We start from the raw sequence: 17,521 nt of genomic DNA on the forward strand, positions 1-17,521 counted from the left end.
AGCGTAGAAGTTTGACTTCAAAAGTCCCGCGTTGCCCAACACTCTTATCAACTCAAACTCAAACAACAACCAACACTTCTATCATCAGCACTTTCTCATCACAATAATGCAGTTCAAGAGCACCATCTTCGCCATCGGCCTATTCGTCAGCGCCTGCACGGCCACTGCTATCCCCGAGGCAGCTCAACACAAGGGCCGTGAGTCAACAAACCTATCCAGTCGGTGCAGTAGTGTAATCAACGTGTGGCGTAAAGGATTACCTCAAGACTCATCATGACCCATTGGCTTCCAAGAGATTCCTATTAAAATGAGAAACATAATACGAAGGGTCATCCCTGAGTTTCCTCATGAGCAAAGTTTACAAACCTTTCTGCCCTTAGAAGATATTAAACGTCATCGAAAGTTCATGCGTTGTTGTATCGCATATAATGTTTTACAGCTATAATCTATATAATAAAATAAGTATTGTAGTCTAAAGAACCCCTTTTCTAGATTTAGCTACTACTTTAAGAAACAGCTGTTGACTTTGTCAAGGGTGTGTCCACACTGCGAATATAAGACTTTTCGTCCACTTCTTTTCTAACAGGCCTGTCGAAGAATACTCGTGTCACCTTCCCAGCCTCCATATGCGGCACCGAGCGGAAGATGTCACCCACGACATCTGTATTGCTACGGCAGGCATTCACTACCGTCTCGATCGGCGAGACATACGCAGAGTTGACGTCGCCCGCGGATCCATCAGCATTCTTCCGAGGGTAGACGGGATGAAATATGGTGGTGTACTGGCGATTGTTGTGATTAAATCCCAAGAGCTGGACAGGAAGCTCAGCGAGGGTGTATTTCGTGAAGTTCTCAAGTCGTTCCTCAGTCAATGTGGCGACAGCCAGGCGACGCTTGATGTAGAACCCAGAGCTTGTGCTAAGTTCCTGCTCGAACTGGTTCCTGTATTGGTACATGATGTCATGAACCTTCTGGTAATCCTGATCTTCGATCTGAGACCATCGCAAAATAGTCAGATTGGCCAACAGCTGGTCAGCCTGCCTGAGGTGCTCAAACACGTTGTTCAGAATCGCATCCATGTTATCGCCCTTCTTGATGGCCAGTCGTTGAGCTCTGGTAATGGTCATATTTCGCGGTATCATCATCTCATACTTGTGAATTTCGTCACAAATAAGGAAGACGATGTCGCTAAACCTTTGCTGGAGGGACATGATAAGATCGTAGATATTGCTTGGGTCATCAAGAGGAGTCTCCCCGAGACAGATAGCCACGGCGCAGTGGCCATTAGCAGCAAATGGTTCAAGATCGAGATGGTACATGATGGCTAGTATGTTGTTTGGTAATCAAACGTCAAGAAAGAGATGTTGTTATGAACTTCCAAAACCCAGGAATATCGGCAAGAGGAACCCTTTTATCCCCCAATATTGAAGGATATGATACCTGAAACCATTGAGGGCCAGTTTCAGGTTCACATGGGTATTATGGGGGAAGCATTGGATACATCGTTGGAAATCCATGGTCGTAACTCCACATGTTGGTTCAACCCTGTTGCATCCTTCAATCCATGGGCTTCTAATTCACTGATGATGTAGTATTCAATTGTCATCTTAACTGTCATATCGATTAAACGCCTCATACAAAGCTATAGAGACAGGCCTCTTGGCAATTACAATAACCGACCTTCCGCTTTTAGACAGAATATCACTATAAGGTTTCGTTTAAGCACTTCACAAAGCCCGTATCAGTGACCCCTAACATGATATGATCGTATGATCGGACCGTCCGTACGGAGTAAACTGCGGCCTAATAAGCGAGGAAAACTGCTCCATCTGTGATGTCACGCTGTCAAGGAGATCGGGGGCATTATTCCTCTCCTGACAGAAATCAAAGTTGGAGATGACATCAGGGTCGACGTTGCGATTGAAAAAAACACGTGATTCCGAAGAAGTCACCATCTTTATCCATAACCTCATCCTCGGAAACCGTGTTCCGACCTTGTTCTGTCAGTATTATCCTAAATACAACTTATTCCTCTAGTAACTGTGAAAATGGTTGCTGTTAAATCCATTTCACTCCTCTTCGCCCTAGTCACCGAGAGTCTCGTCGCTTCTCAGAATCTAATATGTCAGAGCTGACTCGGAACAAATAGTATCCCTGCCAGCAAGATTCCTCGAGCCACAACCACCATCCATAGCAAAATAACAGTGCAAAAAAAAAAGTCACTCGCAAGGTCAACGTCGTAGTGATTCCTAGACCGACTACTACGACTTTTACCGACGTCAAGACCATTACGGAAACCACACAAGCTGATCCTGATGTCGAGACTGCCATTGAGACGAAAGCTGGTTTGAATCCCACTGTCAATTCTTGAAAAGAAGTTCCTAATGTCAGTTCTGTAGATGTGACGACTACTATTGAAGTTCGACTTCATACTACGACCTCAATATCAACATCCTCTAGGACAATCACAGCATATACCACCACAAGCACTATCCAAGCCCCGGCCGGCTCCACCCCTGCTAAGGGCTCTGACTGGCGGCCCAAGATCAAAGCCCGAGACAGCCTCAACACCCTCAAAGAGAGGGCTGCAGTCGAGCTTTTCCCAGCTGGACTTCAGTCAAACCCTGAGTATGTTCAACGCGTCGACTGTACAAAGAAGGTCCCAAGTACGTCCATAAAGGTCACGACCATCACGGTGAAGGGAACCCGCGTTACCGCCAGCCCAAAGACCAAGACCAAAGTTATCACATCGTCTACGACTACTGAACTGCATGTCAAGCTTGGGCCAACAGTCGTTACCGTTTGCAGAGTTGCTCTCAGATAGTGAATACCAGTATAAACATTTGCTATCGAGTAGTAAACATTTGTTCTTAGTGAGGTGATGAATAGAAAGCCGCCAAGTTGAATCTCCCACTGAGAATTGCCTCGCTTGTAGTAAAGTTTCATTTCCCAAGGACCAAAGACGGCCGGGGCCGCATGCCAACTAACCTTTGGCCCAGTTTGAAACGCAAGGCTATGAGAAAAAGGTTGTTATTGGTTTTTTACAACTCGTTGTAAACCTGGGCGCTTAATCTTCAAGGTGATTTGGGAACCAGTGTCGGTTACTGCACGTGAAACAAGACTCAGCCCCCAATGTCTACAACTCGCCCAACAGAGCGAAATGGGGTTAGCAGCGAAGTGGTCGGCCTCCTCTTACAGTAACCATAATTTAATATAAGAGGGTTACCTCCACACAGTAGCTCGGAATCTCATTCTTTTCTTTTTCAATTCGAATAAAGATATCACAGATACAACAATTAGAACTCAATCTAGTTATCTCTCTTGATCCACATTTCTTCAATCCTTTTGAAACTAAGACGATAAAAAACAAAGGCAAGAAGATGTCTCACTTTGCGTCTGTTTCCACTCAGCAAGGCCAAACACCTCCCAGCAGAAAGCCATCGGCGTATGTATTTGACTCTAATGGCGATACTCGCATCATTCTAAGCACATACATGGCCCAGACCTTCAAATGGAAGGCAGGTAAAATCTGGATAAAGCAAAAAAAGCCTACAAAAGCATACCACGAAAAGATGAAAGGTAAGAGAGTTAAATTATCTCCATTGACTACTCTGCCCATGCCACGGTAGTCCATTACCACCTCGACATAATTAAGAGGCACTACTGACGCATCTCCCATAGACTGCAGTAAAGCAACTCTCTCAGACCTTATTCATACACCTTATACTCCTCCGGAATCTTCAGATGGCGACGAAGCAAATGGCAACGAAGCAGATCTGGGATTTGATGACCCTGACCTGAGCCCCGAGGCAACAGACCTTCCAGTACAGGGCTGGGACTATGGAGAGACATGTCAACTTCCCCTTGAGAAGATAGATGTTCGAATGTTAGTCTCGGGAAAGCACTTGGAGCTAGCTTCGCCTATCTTCAAAACAATGCTTACTGGTCCTTTCACGGAGGGAAAGGCCGATTCCTCAGGTGTACGCTGGATCACAGCAAGCGACTGGGATCCTGAAGCTTTCAAAATCGTCCTGACTATCATGCATGGATATCATCGAGACGTCCCAAAATCTCTCAGGTTTAACCTTCTTGTCATGATAGCTATGATTGTAAATTATTATGACTGCCTTGAGAGCGTTGAGGTATATACAAACGTTTGGCTAGAAGGCTTCGAGACAGCATTGCCTACGGTTTATGGGCGAGACTGCATTCTTTATCTCTTTGTATCCTGGGTTTTTTCTAGACCAATCATGTTCCAAAGGATGACTCGATTGGCATTGAGACACAGTCAAAAGTTGATCGAAGCTGAGGATTTCCCACTTCCAGCCGATATCATTGGTAGGTCAAGTACCACCTCAACACGATAGCCTACACTGACTCAAGCCGCAGAAGAGATCGATATGGCACGTCAAAGCGCTCTCGCTGAAATCTTCTCAGCGATTTATGAGCTTCTTGATCTTCTGCAAGAAGAAGAAGAGTGTTCCTTTGAATGCTCGTCCATGCTCCTGGGAGCCCTGACGAAAGAACTAAAACGGCATGGGATTTTGTATCCGCGGAATGCCCCACCGTTCAATGGTTTCAGTATCAAAGGTTTTAAAAAGATGGTAAAGCGGTTGAAAAAACCTATTTGGAAAACCGGCCTCAATAACCGCAGTCATACCTGTTGTGTTCAGGATAAGCTGTCTGTATCTCTAGCAAAGGTGGAAAGCAAACTGCCTGCCTTTAATCTACAGGACTTTCAGTCTGTGAAGAATCACAGGCGTGACTAGAAGTTTGTTACGTGTTCAATTTAGAGGCGGTGCAATAAGGGTGTTTACACGAGCCTGGGCATCAGAACGTTTTGGAATGTGGTTTGAAGAGAGGGAACTGGCTTCAAATGGACTTTTGTTTGTTGGCTGAAGGGGGATGTCGTCGACTGCGTCGAGAGTATCAATTATGATAACTAGTATTGTTTTATAAATCTCGTATTATTGATTATCGAAGTATAAATTAATCATAAGTAATTCATCTAGCATCTCGCGTACAGTCGATTGCTGATTATCCAAATTATCTTGCCCGATAAGTAAATGTATCCCACCCGGATATATCCCACCCAGTCCGAGTGGGATAAAGATTCGAAACAATTAATCACAAAGGCGCAAGTTTGACATGAACCATCAATATAAATTTTACTTAGCTATCTAGTACATTTCTCTCTTCATCTCACCCTGTTGCGTCCAATTTTTATCCACCTGCTGAATCAATCTTCCTTGCTACCAATAATCACCATGTCACAAGTTACCATGATACACAACAGTCCAGCCACGGCCGCCATGTTGGATTATACTCTAATCTACGTCCTCGACGACATGACAGAGAATGGGCCAAGTTATCTAAGCCGAGACTACAATCTACAGCACTACAAAGAACACATGGACCACCTCGAAACAGCATCAAAACTGGCCCTTCTTAGAGAATGCTTATGCGCGCGACCACCCGTGCCACTTCTTCCAGAGAACATCATGCATAACATCGAATTGATCCTCATGCGCGTGAGAGACCACAAACTATTCACCCCACTATCTTCACTCTCTCTATCACAAACCATCAAACATGACGCGTCAAGACATACAAATATACATCTCTGGAAAGGCGACATAGCAACACTCACCGGTATCACCGCCATCACAAACGCAGCAAACAGCCAAGGCCTTGGATGTTTCCAACCTACCCATCGATGTATAGATAACATCATCCATACCGAAGCAGGACCGCGGCTCAGAGAAGAATGTTTCTGGCTGATGAAAAAAAGGTCAAAGGACCTCGAGCCTGGAGATTTACTTGTTACTGGGGGCCATGCGCTTCATGCCTCTTCGGTTATACATACTGTTGGCCCACAGCTAAAGCGCGGTGCTTCGCCTACTGATTTGGAAAGGTCTCAACTTGCAAAATGCTACAAAGGTATCCTTGATGCCGTGGAGCTTCTGCCGCCTGGCGAAGATGGTAGGAAATCAGTTGCGCTTTGCTGCATCTCAACTGGTCTTTTCGCGTTTCCAGCCGATGAAGCTGCCAAGATTGCGGTGTCAACTGTCACGGCGTGGTTGGAAAGCCATTCATCCACCACAATCACAGATGTTGTCTTTAACACATTCACGGAATCCGACACCAAAATATACACTGCAATTCTTGGTTCTCATTCGACACGAATCACTCCTCCCATAACAAGCTCGGCGGAAGGTTCTCTCCAAGTTGCGCAAGACTGGCTTGGCTCAGCTGATGCCATCCTAGTCACCGCTGGAGCAGGATTGTCAGCAGCAGAAGGATTGGACTACCACTCAAGAGATCTATTCAAAAAGCACTTCCCTGGCTTCCTCAAATTCGGCTTAATATCTCTTTATAGTGTGTTTGGGTACAATGAATGGCCATCTGAGGAATACCGATGGGGCTATTACTTTACCCACTTGAACATGATATCAAACTGGTCAAACACGCCCACATATCAAGCTTTGATACCATGGTTGAAGGATTTTGGATCCGATGCGTTTGTTAGAACATCAAATGCAGATGGGCTCTTCCTTGCAAATGGATGGTCGGAAGGGCAGCTTTCTACACCTCAAGGTTCATATGCGTATTTACAATGTCTAAACAACTGCAGAAACGATGCTGTGGTGCCTTCTACGCCTCTAGTAGCTGAAGCGCTGCCATTCATCGACCCCGACAGCCAAAAACTGACTGATTCGAGTAAAATCCCCATCTGCAGATTTTGCGGATCAGAGATGAGTATTTGCGTCCGCGCAGGATCATGGTTCAATCAAACGCCATACAAAAACGGTGAAGCACAGTGGAAAGCTTGGAAATCTAGAATCACGAAAGAAAAGAAGAAATTGGTGATTCTGGAACTCGGTGTTGGAATGAACACGCCTGGTGTTTTGAGATGGCCGAATGAAGATCTTGTGGAGAGAAGTCAAGGGTTGGTGAAATTAATACGCGTCGGGATTGGAGCCGAAGCGATGGTGCCCTGGGAGCAGGAAGATGGTGGGCTGAGTACATTTATCCAGGGCGATATTCAGCGCGTTGTACCACTGTTGTTGGATGATGTGCGGAAGTAGACAGATATTTATAGCAGTCAAAATTGATACTATTGATCTGTCAAATGCACATAATTTCCCATGTCGTCACCTCGGGATTTAGTCACCAGCCCTACAATTATTCGTCTGCTCGTAAAGTACGTACATGAGTCACGCGTAACAAAAAGAGGCGCAATACACGCCAAGCCATGACTTTTACGACTGAATAGTGGAACTAATTCCGGTACATCCGCGTGGCTGTACCAACACTATTTTCCAATCTTCGCCTCCTTCTAGCAAACTACTATTCTTTTCTCTAAAATATATCTGCATCATCAGCCTTGTACTTCAATCCCACGTTCGCGTCTCTTCTCGGTCTAGTCAGGACCACTATAACGCATGGGCTTATCATAGCAAAAGATGGGACTCGATGCCCTGACCAAACTCGCTTCAGCGGGCGAAGCGGTCTACCAGAACCTCTCTAAAAAATGGTACACCCACATATCCACACCTAGAACAAACCAACTGACATTGTCATCAGGGAACATAAAAAAAGAAAACAGGCTGAAAAGGAATGGCTTGCAAAACACGCAGAAGAAATCCGTCAAAGAAATGAGTTTCTATCCCTCGTATCAACAAAAATCACAGGCGATTCATCTCTCGAGATGGCACCTCTAATATGCAACCCGTACGAAATGCACCGCGCAGTTTTCCTCATCACGACGCCAATCTCTTTCGGTGTACTCGAGGTTTCGCAGTCGAGTTACAAGCTGCTTGCGCGACACGTTGGAATGAGTTTGAACAGCGTTAGTCATTGGGCTGTTTGCGTCATTGATAGAGGGCTTGGGGAATGTTATTGCTACGATTTGATGAGCGATAGGTTGGAGTTGACGATGTTGGGGAAGAATTACTTTCGCGTGGCAGCTATCACGCCTGAGTTTGTTAATACGTGGAGTTCGTGCTATTATATCGGTGAGACGACAAAGACGCATGATGAAATACAAGAGATCGGTAAGTCAACTGCTCCAAGCCCTGTAGTCTGGTACCAATCCTTTAAACAGGTAATCGACATATCGGACGCAATCCTCGGTATTCGCTACTATCAAATAACTGCCAGCACTTGGTCGACAGTCTCGTCAAGGAACTATGTAACGGCAAAGTTATCAGTCAAGCAAAGCTAGACGAGGAACTATCTCTGGCCTCACCAAAGATTGCACGCGACTTGCTTGTAGGAAGAATCAGATCAAAGATGGATGGTGGAGGTGAGAGTGAGGATAGTCCTTCGATTAAAGAGCATTTAGAAGCGATCAAAAGTACTTGGGGTGAGAGAAAGTTGTTAAAATAATTAGAGGTAGATACCCAGAATACCAATAGACGGAGGAAATTGTATAATATTCAACCGCGATCACTACGTCTTAGAATTCTAAAAAAAAGCGTGTAGATCAAGTCAACAGACCTATAGAGAATACGTCGGATAGATCTAGTTTAGAAAACAAACCAGATGAATTATTTGACTATTTCGTTCCTAAACAACACTCGATTATCATGAGATATCTCATTGCAGTGTCCGGTTCGTCACGAAATATTATGATACTATTTTACTCCGGACATAGCGAGATGGTATATGATGTTTGATTAGTTAGCAAATCTAGCATCATCACATCACAGTACATAATCGCAGGTTGCAATCGAGGTAAACATAATTAAATAGTCCTAGGAAGCCTTGTGGCCATATGACAGGTAAACCCCATCCTATCGCTGAATGACTACGCAGGTCAATTTACAAAATCACGCCACATAATCCAGCCGCATGAAAAGAGAGAGGAACTACAAAACTCTCCAGCCCAGTTTTGGACTGTTGGTCTCTTTTGCCCTCTGTAGCAAACATAAACACATCCTTTACTCGTTGTCGTGGATATCGACAACAGTCTTCTTCCACTTGCGGGCGGGAACCTTTCGGTTGAAGAGAATGTCGATCTCTCGGTAGGATCGGTCCTTCATCTCGGGAAGCCAGATGTAAGCGCAGAGCAGACAGAAGGCACCGGTACCGGCCCAGACGTAACCACACTTGCCACCAAGGTTGGCGCCCTGAAAGATCAAAGTTAGTATTTGTTAAAGATAATGATTTGAGTAGAGTGAAACTTACAGTAGGGTTAAGCATCCAACTGGAGAGGAAGATGCAAGGAATGTTGACGAGGTAGTAACAACCACGTCCGATACCAGTGGTGAGAGGTCGGAGACGAATGGAAGAGGTTTCTCCAATGATGACCCAAGAAGCGGGAGCGGGTCCAAGGGTGAAGAGAACGGACACGATCAGACCAAGAGCAGCCTGAGTGTTGGAGTTGAGAACAGACTTGACATCTCCGACAGTGGCGGCAATACCAAGAGCAACGAGGAGAACAGTGTTTCCAGCGGAACCCCAGAGGTAAATGCTTCGGCGACCAAAGTAGGAAGTGAGAACCCAAGAAAGCATGACGAACACGGTCTGAAGAGCAGAGGTGATAAGACCCATGGCGAAAGCAGTCTTGGTGGGCATACCGGCCTGCTCGAAGAAGTAGACGGCCTGGTTGGCAATCAGGTTACCAGTAAGGTTCTGGGCAGCGTAGACACCGCAAACAATAAGAGTACGGTAGAGATCAGTGCCGCGGAAGAGCTCGAGCAGACTGGGCTCCTTGATGGTCTTTTCGAGATCGATGGTACGCTTCATCATGGCAATGGCCTCGTGGGCGTTGTCGACCTGGCTAGTACGTCCGAGACGGCGGACGGACTTGGCAGCCTCTTCAAGACGACCCTTTCGGACGAGCCACCAGGGAGACTCGGGGGAGAGGAAGATGAGGATGGCCAGGGGAGTGGGGAACATCCACTGCAGAGCGATGGGGACTCGGAAAGCAGCCTGCTCATCGAGTTCGTTGTAGTGGTATGCAACGGCTCCGACGATGATAGCACCAATGGCCCAGAACATCTGCAACATCTGGGTGGCAGGGGCTCGGAGACGAAGAGGTACGATCTCGGAACAGTAGGCGGGAGAGTTGGCGATGAAAATACCCCATGGGATACCCTCGAGGAGCTGAGCGACGAGCATGAGGGCGAGGGAGTCGGCAAAGTAGAAGATGAAGATGAAGCAGTTGAGGAGCATGAGACCGGCGATGGTGGCCCATCGGTATCCGATCTTGCTGGTGATGGGACCGGCGATGGTGACACCGATGATGGCACCGATGGGGCCACCGACTTGGAGAGCGGATTGCCAGCTGGTTTCGATGACCATCTTGTCCTTCTCTGCGCTAAAGATACCGTATCTGTTGGCGAAAGCGGGGAGGGCGATGAAGTTGCCCATGAGGAAAACACAGTACGCCTCCATGATCTGCAAAACGTTAGTATGGAATTCGCTTGTAACCTGATTTTTTTTGAGTACTTACAATTGTGCAAGACATGTTGAAAGCCCAGAGAGACGCAGCAGGGTAGGCTCGAACAGCCTGGAGGACTGTCATTTCATACTCCTGGTTCTCAGCGTCAATGGCACCCTGCATGTCGACGTTCATCTCCTTCTTGGCCTCGACATCGTAAGCATGGTCGATATGGGCCTCATCGGCCTTGGCCTCTGAGATGCCAGCCTTGTTGTCCATGGGGTTACTCATGGTTGCGTTGATGAGCGACAATGGATTGGGAGGGAGGATGAGAGCAGGACTGAAGGACGGATGCAGGGTCAAGTCATTTTATAAAAAAGACGACCATGGGGATGCAATGCATATGCGGATCCCGGCATGGCAATCGACAAGGACAGTCAAAAAACATAAGTGCCACTAAGCCCGGGAGAATTGGCAAAATGCGGACACAGATGCCAATGGATGAGACGTAACATTTTGCTGGGGGAGGAATTAGTTATTAACTGGACTAGGATTAGCAGCTGGGGGATGCTAGTAGGAATTTGATTTAGGCATCTGGGGTAGACAGTCCAAGTGTTAGACGCACCTATTACAGCCGTCTTGGAGCAGCCAACCGCATACAGGGCCGGCCTATGAGCGACAGAGAGACAAGCAGTTGGTTGCTTCCCCCGCAGATGAAACCTAGAAAACCCCGGATCAAAGACACCCACTACGGCGCGACTCCGGTCAGGTCGGGGTATTGCCAGGATGGGGATAAAGGGTGGGCATCCTGATCGGTCATGATTACCCCGTTTAGCGTGTCTTTACTCCAACATTTTCGTCTGCGTCTCCACGTTTGTGTCCTTGTTTTCGTTGTATTGATGGCCGAAAGGGAACGGGAAGTGGACATGTCGGGCTAGAATCGGCCGTCAGGGAGAGATGCTCCCGTTAGTGTGAAGATATAACAGCGGGGGGGAGATGAATGAATTGGTTTGAGCTAGATAAAACAAATCCCCATTGTATACGGTTATCAACAAACTTATCCGTAGAGACTGGAGAAGCTGGGGAAGCGGAGAGAGAGGAGACAAAAAGACCTGGAGGCGAACGAATCAAGCGACAACGGCTAAAGCGTTCAAAATTGGAGGGTTAACCCCCCATGGTCCAACAGTCGGACCTAATCCCTGCAAAGAGGAATGGAGGAAGAGAGAAAAAAAAAAAAGACCCACGTGAGTTGGTCCCCAGGGTGATCCAACGGTCTGTACATAATAGTACGACAAGAACCTGTAACATCATGATCTCTGTGTCCAGTTAGCTTGGTCCCCTTCTAAAGGCGCTCCAATTGTTTCCCAGCGCTCCTCAAATTAGCCCCCTTTTTGCTGCTAATTAATGCACCAATCGGGTGTTTGCCCGCTGTCGACAGAGCGGCAGACCTTGCCGATGATCCTTCTCGAACATCGACACTTTCCCCTACACAACAACATGGCTGAAACTTTGTGATATGCGCGCCCGTGGTCTAGAAGCAATATACTACTCTCATATTTCTGATAGGAGCGTTTAATGTGTCGAACCAAAGAACCGGGTAAATAAAGCTAGCTAAACGAGATCAAGGTGGTTCAGCCGTTGAAAGTGAAAGGATGACATGTGCAGGGGATTCCCCCAGGTTTTTGTTCAGCAGGTGCGTGACCACGTGTGATTGTTGCATTAGTGAGATTTAGTGTCGCGTTTTTTCGGTCTTTTGTCGTGTTGAGTGTTGTGTCTGTGTGATGGTATCGTCGTGTTGCTACCCTAAAGTTGTATCACGGTTGAGCAAACTCTGGGGAGGACGATCACGGTGTGTGGTGGGACGGAAAGATGGCCTGCTGAAGAATGTTCCAGTTTGTACAGAGTACTGATTTTTACAATAGTTATCGCGACACAAGTATGTCGTGGAGGAGTGGCTTCGGTAATCGTCACCTTCTCTTTGTCATTTGCTTCAAATAATACAAACGGGCGCAAAAGTGTTGTCCAACATTACACAGCGGCCGCCTCTAAAGCCAATGCCTGACGATACCAACCCCGCAGCGGTAAGCTTTCACTATAGCCAGGATAAAATAAGATAAAACGCGCCACAATCAACAAGAGCTCTTCTGGTATCAAAACAATTCACTGTCATCTATGTACATCTCGCGATAGTCGCAAAGTAGTCTAGAAAATGACGTCCCTTATTCCCGTTCGAAGCAGATTAGGGCTTTGCCAAGCACTTGGATCGCGCGCCGCACGCGATCCTTGCTAGTTTAGTCGGACACTAATCGCGTCCAAGAGATCCCAGTCTGCAGAGTCTCTATCTGACGCTGCAGGATCATACAAGACACAGAAAATCGTCAAGTCAGAAGCAGAACATGATCATGATAAAAAAATATTTGATACACAAGTGTTGGAATCACTGTAGAGAGCTGTATTGGTTAGTCTTTCCAGCGACGCGTTGTCGATGCAATAATGATATAACGAATGACGCAATATTTACGAACCTCCTCCACTGTGTTTTACGGTACTTATATCATCGAACCCATCAAGCAATCCAAGTGTCGCCATTTTCTATCTCTCCATCAATTAATCTCATCACTTCAAAATGGCAGAGCAAGAAGTCTATCGCGATAAATTCGGCGGCCACTCGCCCTCGCTTCCCATAAACACCTTTACCGGCTCTGGTGCCGAACAAGATGTCTACGGAAGTAAATTTGCCGGCCATTCCCCTTCCCTGCCACTCCCCATAAGCTCTTTCAACAGACCTGGTGCCGAGCAGGATGTGTTTGGCTCCCATTTCAATCGCACCACATACCAAGGTCTCACTACCAGCACTCTGGGTCTGATGCACTCTGCCGTTCTGCCTTCTTTCACTTTACATGCTGGTCTCTCTGCTGTAGCCTATGGAATCTCTCGATACACCGATCGTGTCGAGGGCAAGGATTTCCTCTGGGCATCCGGTATGACGTTGAATGCTTGGTGGAGCGCTGTTGGTTCTCGTGTTTTCTACGATGGTCTCTCGGTCTCTGAAGCCTGGTCTGATCTTGCCTACCCGCGAAAGCTTCTACTCCTCGGTGCTACAGCTTGGGGTGTTCGTCTTACCTCTCGTGTTGTATCCCGAAGCTTGAAGCGTGGAGGGGATGATCCTCGGTATGATACTGAGAAAAAAGATCCTGGGTTCTGGAACAAGGCTTTGTTTACGACATTCTTGCCCGAGGCTATTGCGCAGACTATCATCTCTCTTCCCTTTACGATTCCTTTCCGTGATGTTAACGAGTGTGCTCTGGCTTCTCCTGTTACTTCTTACGGTTCATACCTGCGCGACCTCGCTGTTTTTGTCTTCTCGACTGGATTCACTCTCGAGACGCTGGCTGATTTCCAGCTTGAGTCTTTCAAGAAGAGCAATCGATCAGGTGTCAACCGTGAAGGTGTATGGAGCATTGTTCGACACCCCAAGTAAGTTATTTCCTTCATCGCCACAAAAGACTCATGGCTAATAATATACAGTTACCTCGGAGATGCCCTCATCCACGCCTCATTTCCCATCCTTCTACTCAGCGCCGGTATTCTCCACCCAATTACTGCCCTCGGTCCCATCGCCAACTACGCCTTCCTGCGCTTCATCGGAGGCGACAAACAGAACGAGGAAAGTCAGGCGGAGCGATACTCTAAGCATGACGCTGTAAAGGCCGATGAGTTTGAAAAGTACAGAGAGGAGAAGAACAGCTTCTGGCCCAAGCTGGAGGAGTTTAGCAACGGTTGGACTTTGGGAATGTTTGCTGCTGGTGTTGTTGGTGTCGTCCTTGAGAGGGGACTTCGGAATGTGCTTTGAACGTGACTAAGTTTGGGTGTACGATAGCTGTATTTCTAAATAATCGATAACTAATAAAATGAATAAAAATGATATATATTAATGGATAGATAGGCGAAAAGACTCAACAAACGATGGTGAATAGATAAGATCTGATTGATTTGAGATGATCATATCCCACTGTCCAGCATGCAATGAGGGTAACTGGTAGAAAAAAGGTAACATAAGCCACGAGAAGCATGAACAAGACCTTGGAAATAAATCTACAGAATGAAGCGATATTTAAAATGGGAGACCAACTTATTTAGCCGGAATAAAGTCTTTCGCAAATACCCAACGCGACCATAAACAAGTCGTCGCGACTGACATTGCGAAGAATGTTCACGTTTAGCTATATAGATTTAATATTGCTACCATCCTGCATCAATAGCTATTCCTCCGCTTCGGAGATCTCCCCGAATAGCTCAGCTGGAAGAGCGTTCGACTGTAATTGTTATATGTCATCGAAAGGTCACTTGTTCGATCCAGGTTTCGGGGAGCTGTTTTTTTGCCTTTTTATCCATTTTACATCCACCACATCAAACAAACGGAAGTGGTCATAAAATCACAATTTGTCTGATCACTTTTTCGTATTCTTTTTTTTTATTTGCCTCAATTGTCAAGCTGCATTGCCACGCAACCACATTCATCCCACCCATTCAGTCGCGGCTATAACGAATTATCCAGAAATGCGTGATCTCTTGTTACACTACTCTTGGAAATAACCAGTTAAAGTAGTTTAATAAATGAGGGGGACGTACTGCTGAGATGAGAATATTGCTTACCTGCGTCATCTGGGAGTGTCACTTGGTTGACACTAGGATCATATGTTGTCTTGTCATTGTGTAATATAAAGATCGAGATCCCGCTCATATCCCAATGACAATATGTGAATCCTTGCTCTATGCTCCTTGCTCCTTATTGTCGTGAAAATGTTGACGTTATTGCCCCCCGAAGTTCTTGAAAATATTTGTCAAAAGGTAATCGGCAGGAAACATCCGAGAATATGAACTGACACTCCCAGCTCAACGGTCGTGATCTCAAATGCCTCTCACTAACATCAAGATGGGTCCACAAAGCAGCCTTTCGCCAAATCTGGCGCTCCATCACAATCTTTCCCCGTTCCCCAAGAGAACGCCACTGCATTACGCCTATGGGTCCTCCACAGCAATGTCTACAGTCAACAAGAGAACTTCGCTTTGAAGCAGACGCGATGCATTGCGTTCACGCGCATGACTGCCTAGGATACATGGGGAAATGGCTGGACAAAGATCCTCTGATGCATGATACTTGGGAAGAAAGAAGTGATAGTTTTGGGTATGAGCGTGGTAGGCTTGTGCGCGTCAAGTATGAGTGTCTTGCGCAGAGGACTATGGCAATGCTGAAACGTTTCGAAGATGGCCAGCTGGAGGTGTTCGAGTAAGTCTTTTTGTATAAAATGTATTGAAATCACTGACTGAGAGGCATAGCTGGAACTATACGACTTGTATCCCATCAGAAGTGCTAGAATACCTGAGTCTCAAACACCGATCCATCCAAAGTCTCAGTTTTACAACTGATCCATTCTGCAGTCGATTTAACCGCTGGAGCAGAACAACAGACTTGAACTTTTCTGTATTCCATAATATTCGAAGTTTTAGCTGGAGAGCTCCAATGGGATGTCACTTCAGCAACATCTCCAATCTGGTTCAGACGAATGCTGCCCATCTGGAAGAGCTAGAGGTCGACTTGCAATCTTGGTCTCGGCAGTGGGAGGATAGAGAAACCAGAGTTGTTCGTCGGACTGATTCAGATAAGTGGGATAAAACACCTGCTAGTACTATGCTGGCGCGAGAGATGTTTGGTCTCGATCATGACCCTGCTGCGAGAACTTGGTTTCCTAAGATGCGGAGCTTGAAACTCGCCAGAGTGCCCTTGAGAGATGAAACCACCAAGAAAACAGTCACTGCAGCATCCATCAACCTTGCGGGACTAACCTCATTAACACTGATAATGTGCCCATACTGGACACTGCTTCTCCAGGACATGGCACAATATCCGACACCGGTTCAAGTCAAGTCCTTCGAGATCCTCGACTTTTACCTCCAGACACCAAATGTAACTTCGATCAAGAAAGTAACCACCATCACAGACTTTCTTGACTCTTTCGATGGACTCGAAGAAGTATTCATCAGCCACTGCGGCCCAACACCGGTCCTTGAATTCTGGAAACACTTAGCAAGACATGCCTCGACGTTAAAAGCATTTGTACATCACCAGAGGATCACGGATCTGGATGACGAGCTTATAATCTCACGCAAGGGAAAGGATGTGGCAGATCCTGGTATATCTTTGACGGACCGTGCTATTATTCGACAAGATCCGACTCGAAATTCTCTTTCGACATTGAATCTTGAGTTTCTTGGGTTGACGTGTGCACCCGAGTACCTGGTGAGTATCTCAACCTTGAGCCCTGCTACTCGCTGACAACATGGACAGAGAGAAATTCTGCTCCCCTTCGTGTCAAAGGGTTCACTTAAAGTCCTTCATATCCGCCAAACGGGAGCAAATGTAGGAACCTACTCACCATGCGTTTTTGACAACGCTTTGGACATGAGAATCACTCAAGCCGAACAAAACGGCGAAACCATTGAGAACTATACAAACGGAGGCCATGTCCTCGACTCCGAACCCAAACAGAATTCCATCAGTCTCCGAGACACCTCTACCGCTATCAGAGAAAGAAGAGAGTGGAAAACACCGCCTCTGCGACAGTCATCGCGAGACTTTGCAGATTGGGTCTTTGGTCCGGACGGAGTTACGTCTCTTGAATATATCGTTGCAGGCGATCTTTCACATGGAAGTAGATACTACGAGAGAAACGCACTCATATGCAGATCCACTGGAGGAGGGCGGAGATATCGTGTTATCAGCCAAAAGGCTGGCGGAAAGGAATGGATTGACGTGAAGAGCAGGTTTGGGAGAGCGCTGGAAGCTTGCCCTGTGGAGAATATTGTTCCCGAGTATAACTAGTTCGTACAATTCTCGTAAGCTCAATGGAAACTTATTGATCGCAGTGAATACACTGAGAATGCCTGCCCATCGCTAACATCGATCCAACTACGTCTTCACCTCTGTGTGCTTTCAGCTCATGCATCCATACGATCCCGAAGCAGTCATACAGAGCGCGGCTCTCTCTACACCCTGCGGCTGATTTTAAGCGTATTTTTGGCATCAGTTGCTGACCACCACATCCTTCAGCTCGCCAGTCTCACAACATG

General features: G+C 46.6%; 8 protein-coding genes and 1 non-coding gene across 9 annotated transcripts; 7 read left to right on the plus strand and 2 right to left on the minus strand.

Annotated features, from left to right (window-relative positions):
* Positions 1 to 506: 506 nt before the first annotated feature.
* Positions 507 to 1,211, minus strand: FGSG_04615 (uncharacterized protein; the record flags this gene model as incomplete). Its single annotated transcript, XM_011322660.1, has 1 exon — positions 507 to 1,211. The coding sequence occupies one exon, from the start codon at positions 1,209 to 1,211 to the stop codon at positions 507 to 509; it is 705 nt and encodes a 234-aa protein (XP_011320962.1).
* Positions 1,212 to 2,048: 837 nt separating this feature from the next.
* FGSG_04614 (uncharacterized protein) lies at positions 2,049 to 2,824 on the plus strand (the record flags this gene model as incomplete). The annotated part of the gene is made up of 3 exons (XM_011322661.1): positions 2,049 to 2,124; positions 2,220 to 2,345; positions 2,400 to 2,824. The coding sequence occupies 3 exons, from the start codon at positions 2,049 to 2,051 to the stop codon at positions 2,822 to 2,824; spliced, it is 627 nt and encodes a 208-aa protein (XP_011320963.1).
* Positions 2,825 to 3,380: 556 nt separating this feature from the next.
* On the plus strand, positions 3,381 to 4,769 carry FGSG_04613 (uncharacterized protein; the record flags this gene model as incomplete). Its single annotated transcript, XM_011322662.1, has 3 exons — positions 3,381 to 3,579; positions 3,682 to 4,338; positions 4,390 to 4,769. 3 exons carry the CDS (start codon positions 3,381 to 3,383, stop codon positions 4,767 to 4,769), a joined length of 1,236 nt encoding a protein of 411 aa, XP_011320964.1.
* A 498-nt stretch (positions 4,770 to 5,267) lies between these two features.
* On the plus strand, positions 5,268 to 7,088 carry FGSG_04612 (uncharacterized protein; the record flags this gene model as incomplete). Its single annotated transcript, XM_011322663.1, has 1 exon — positions 5,268 to 7,088. One exon carries the CDS (start codon positions 5,268 to 5,270, stop codon positions 7,086 to 7,088), a length of 1,821 nt encoding a protein of 606 aa, XP_011320965.1.
* A 653-nt stretch (positions 7,089 to 7,741) lies between these two features.
* On the plus strand, positions 7,742 to 8,420 carry FGSG_04611 (uncharacterized protein; the record flags this gene model as incomplete). The annotated part of the gene is made up of 3 exons (XM_011322664.1): positions 7,742 to 8,057; positions 8,108 to 8,308; positions 8,398 to 8,420. 3 exons carry the CDS (start codon positions 7,742 to 7,744, stop codon positions 8,418 to 8,420), a joined length of 540 nt encoding a protein of 179 aa, XP_011320966.1.
* Positions 8,421 to 8,945: 525 nt separating this feature from the next.
* FGSG_04610 (uncharacterized protein) lies at positions 8,946 to 10,707 on the minus strand (the record flags this gene model as incomplete). The annotated part of the gene is made up of 3 exons (XM_011322665.1): positions 10,463 to 10,707; positions 9,193 to 10,407; positions 8,946 to 9,134 (listed from the first exon to the last, which is right to left on the minus strand). The coding sequence occupies exons 1-3, from the start codon at positions 10,679 to 10,681 to the stop codon at positions 8,946 to 8,948; spliced, it is 1,623 nt and encodes a 540-aa protein (XP_011320967.1). The 5' UTR covers positions 10,682 to 10,707.
* A 2,309-nt stretch (positions 10,708 to 13,016) lies between these two features.
* FGSG_04609 (uncharacterized protein) lies at positions 13,017 to 14,371 on the plus strand (the record flags this gene model as incomplete). The annotated part of the gene is made up of 3 exons (XM_011322666.1): positions 13,017 to 13,867; positions 13,919 to 14,234; positions 14,333 to 14,371. The coding sequence occupies 3 exons, from the start codon at positions 13,017 to 13,019 to the stop codon at positions 14,369 to 14,371; spliced, it is 1,206 nt and encodes a 401-aa protein (XP_011320968.1).
* A 304-nt stretch (positions 14,372 to 14,675) lies between these two features.
* FGSG_20558 lies at positions 14,676 to 14,760 on the plus strand. The gene has a single exon. It is a non-coding gene; the product is annotated as a tRNA-Tyr (tRNA).
* Positions 14,761 to 15,193: 433 nt separating this feature from the next.
* FGSG_04608 (uncharacterized protein) lies at positions 15,194 to 17,273 on the plus strand (the record flags this gene model as incomplete). Its single annotated transcript, XM_011322667.1, has 4 exons — positions 15,194 to 15,241; positions 15,286 to 15,680; positions 15,902 to 16,691; positions 16,740 to 17,273. 4 exons carry the CDS (start codon positions 15,194 to 15,196, stop codon positions 17,271 to 17,273), a joined length of 1,767 nt encoding a protein of 588 aa, XP_011320969.1.
* Positions 17,274 to 17,521: the final 248 nt, after the last annotated feature.

This window comes from Fusarium graminearum, chromosome 2 (assembly GCF_000240135.3).
Source record: "Fusarium graminearum PH-1 chromosome 2, whole genome shotgun sequence".
Lineage (NCBI taxonomy): Eukaryota > Fungi > Ascomycota > Sordariomycetes > Hypocreales > Nectriaceae > Fusarium > Fusarium graminearum.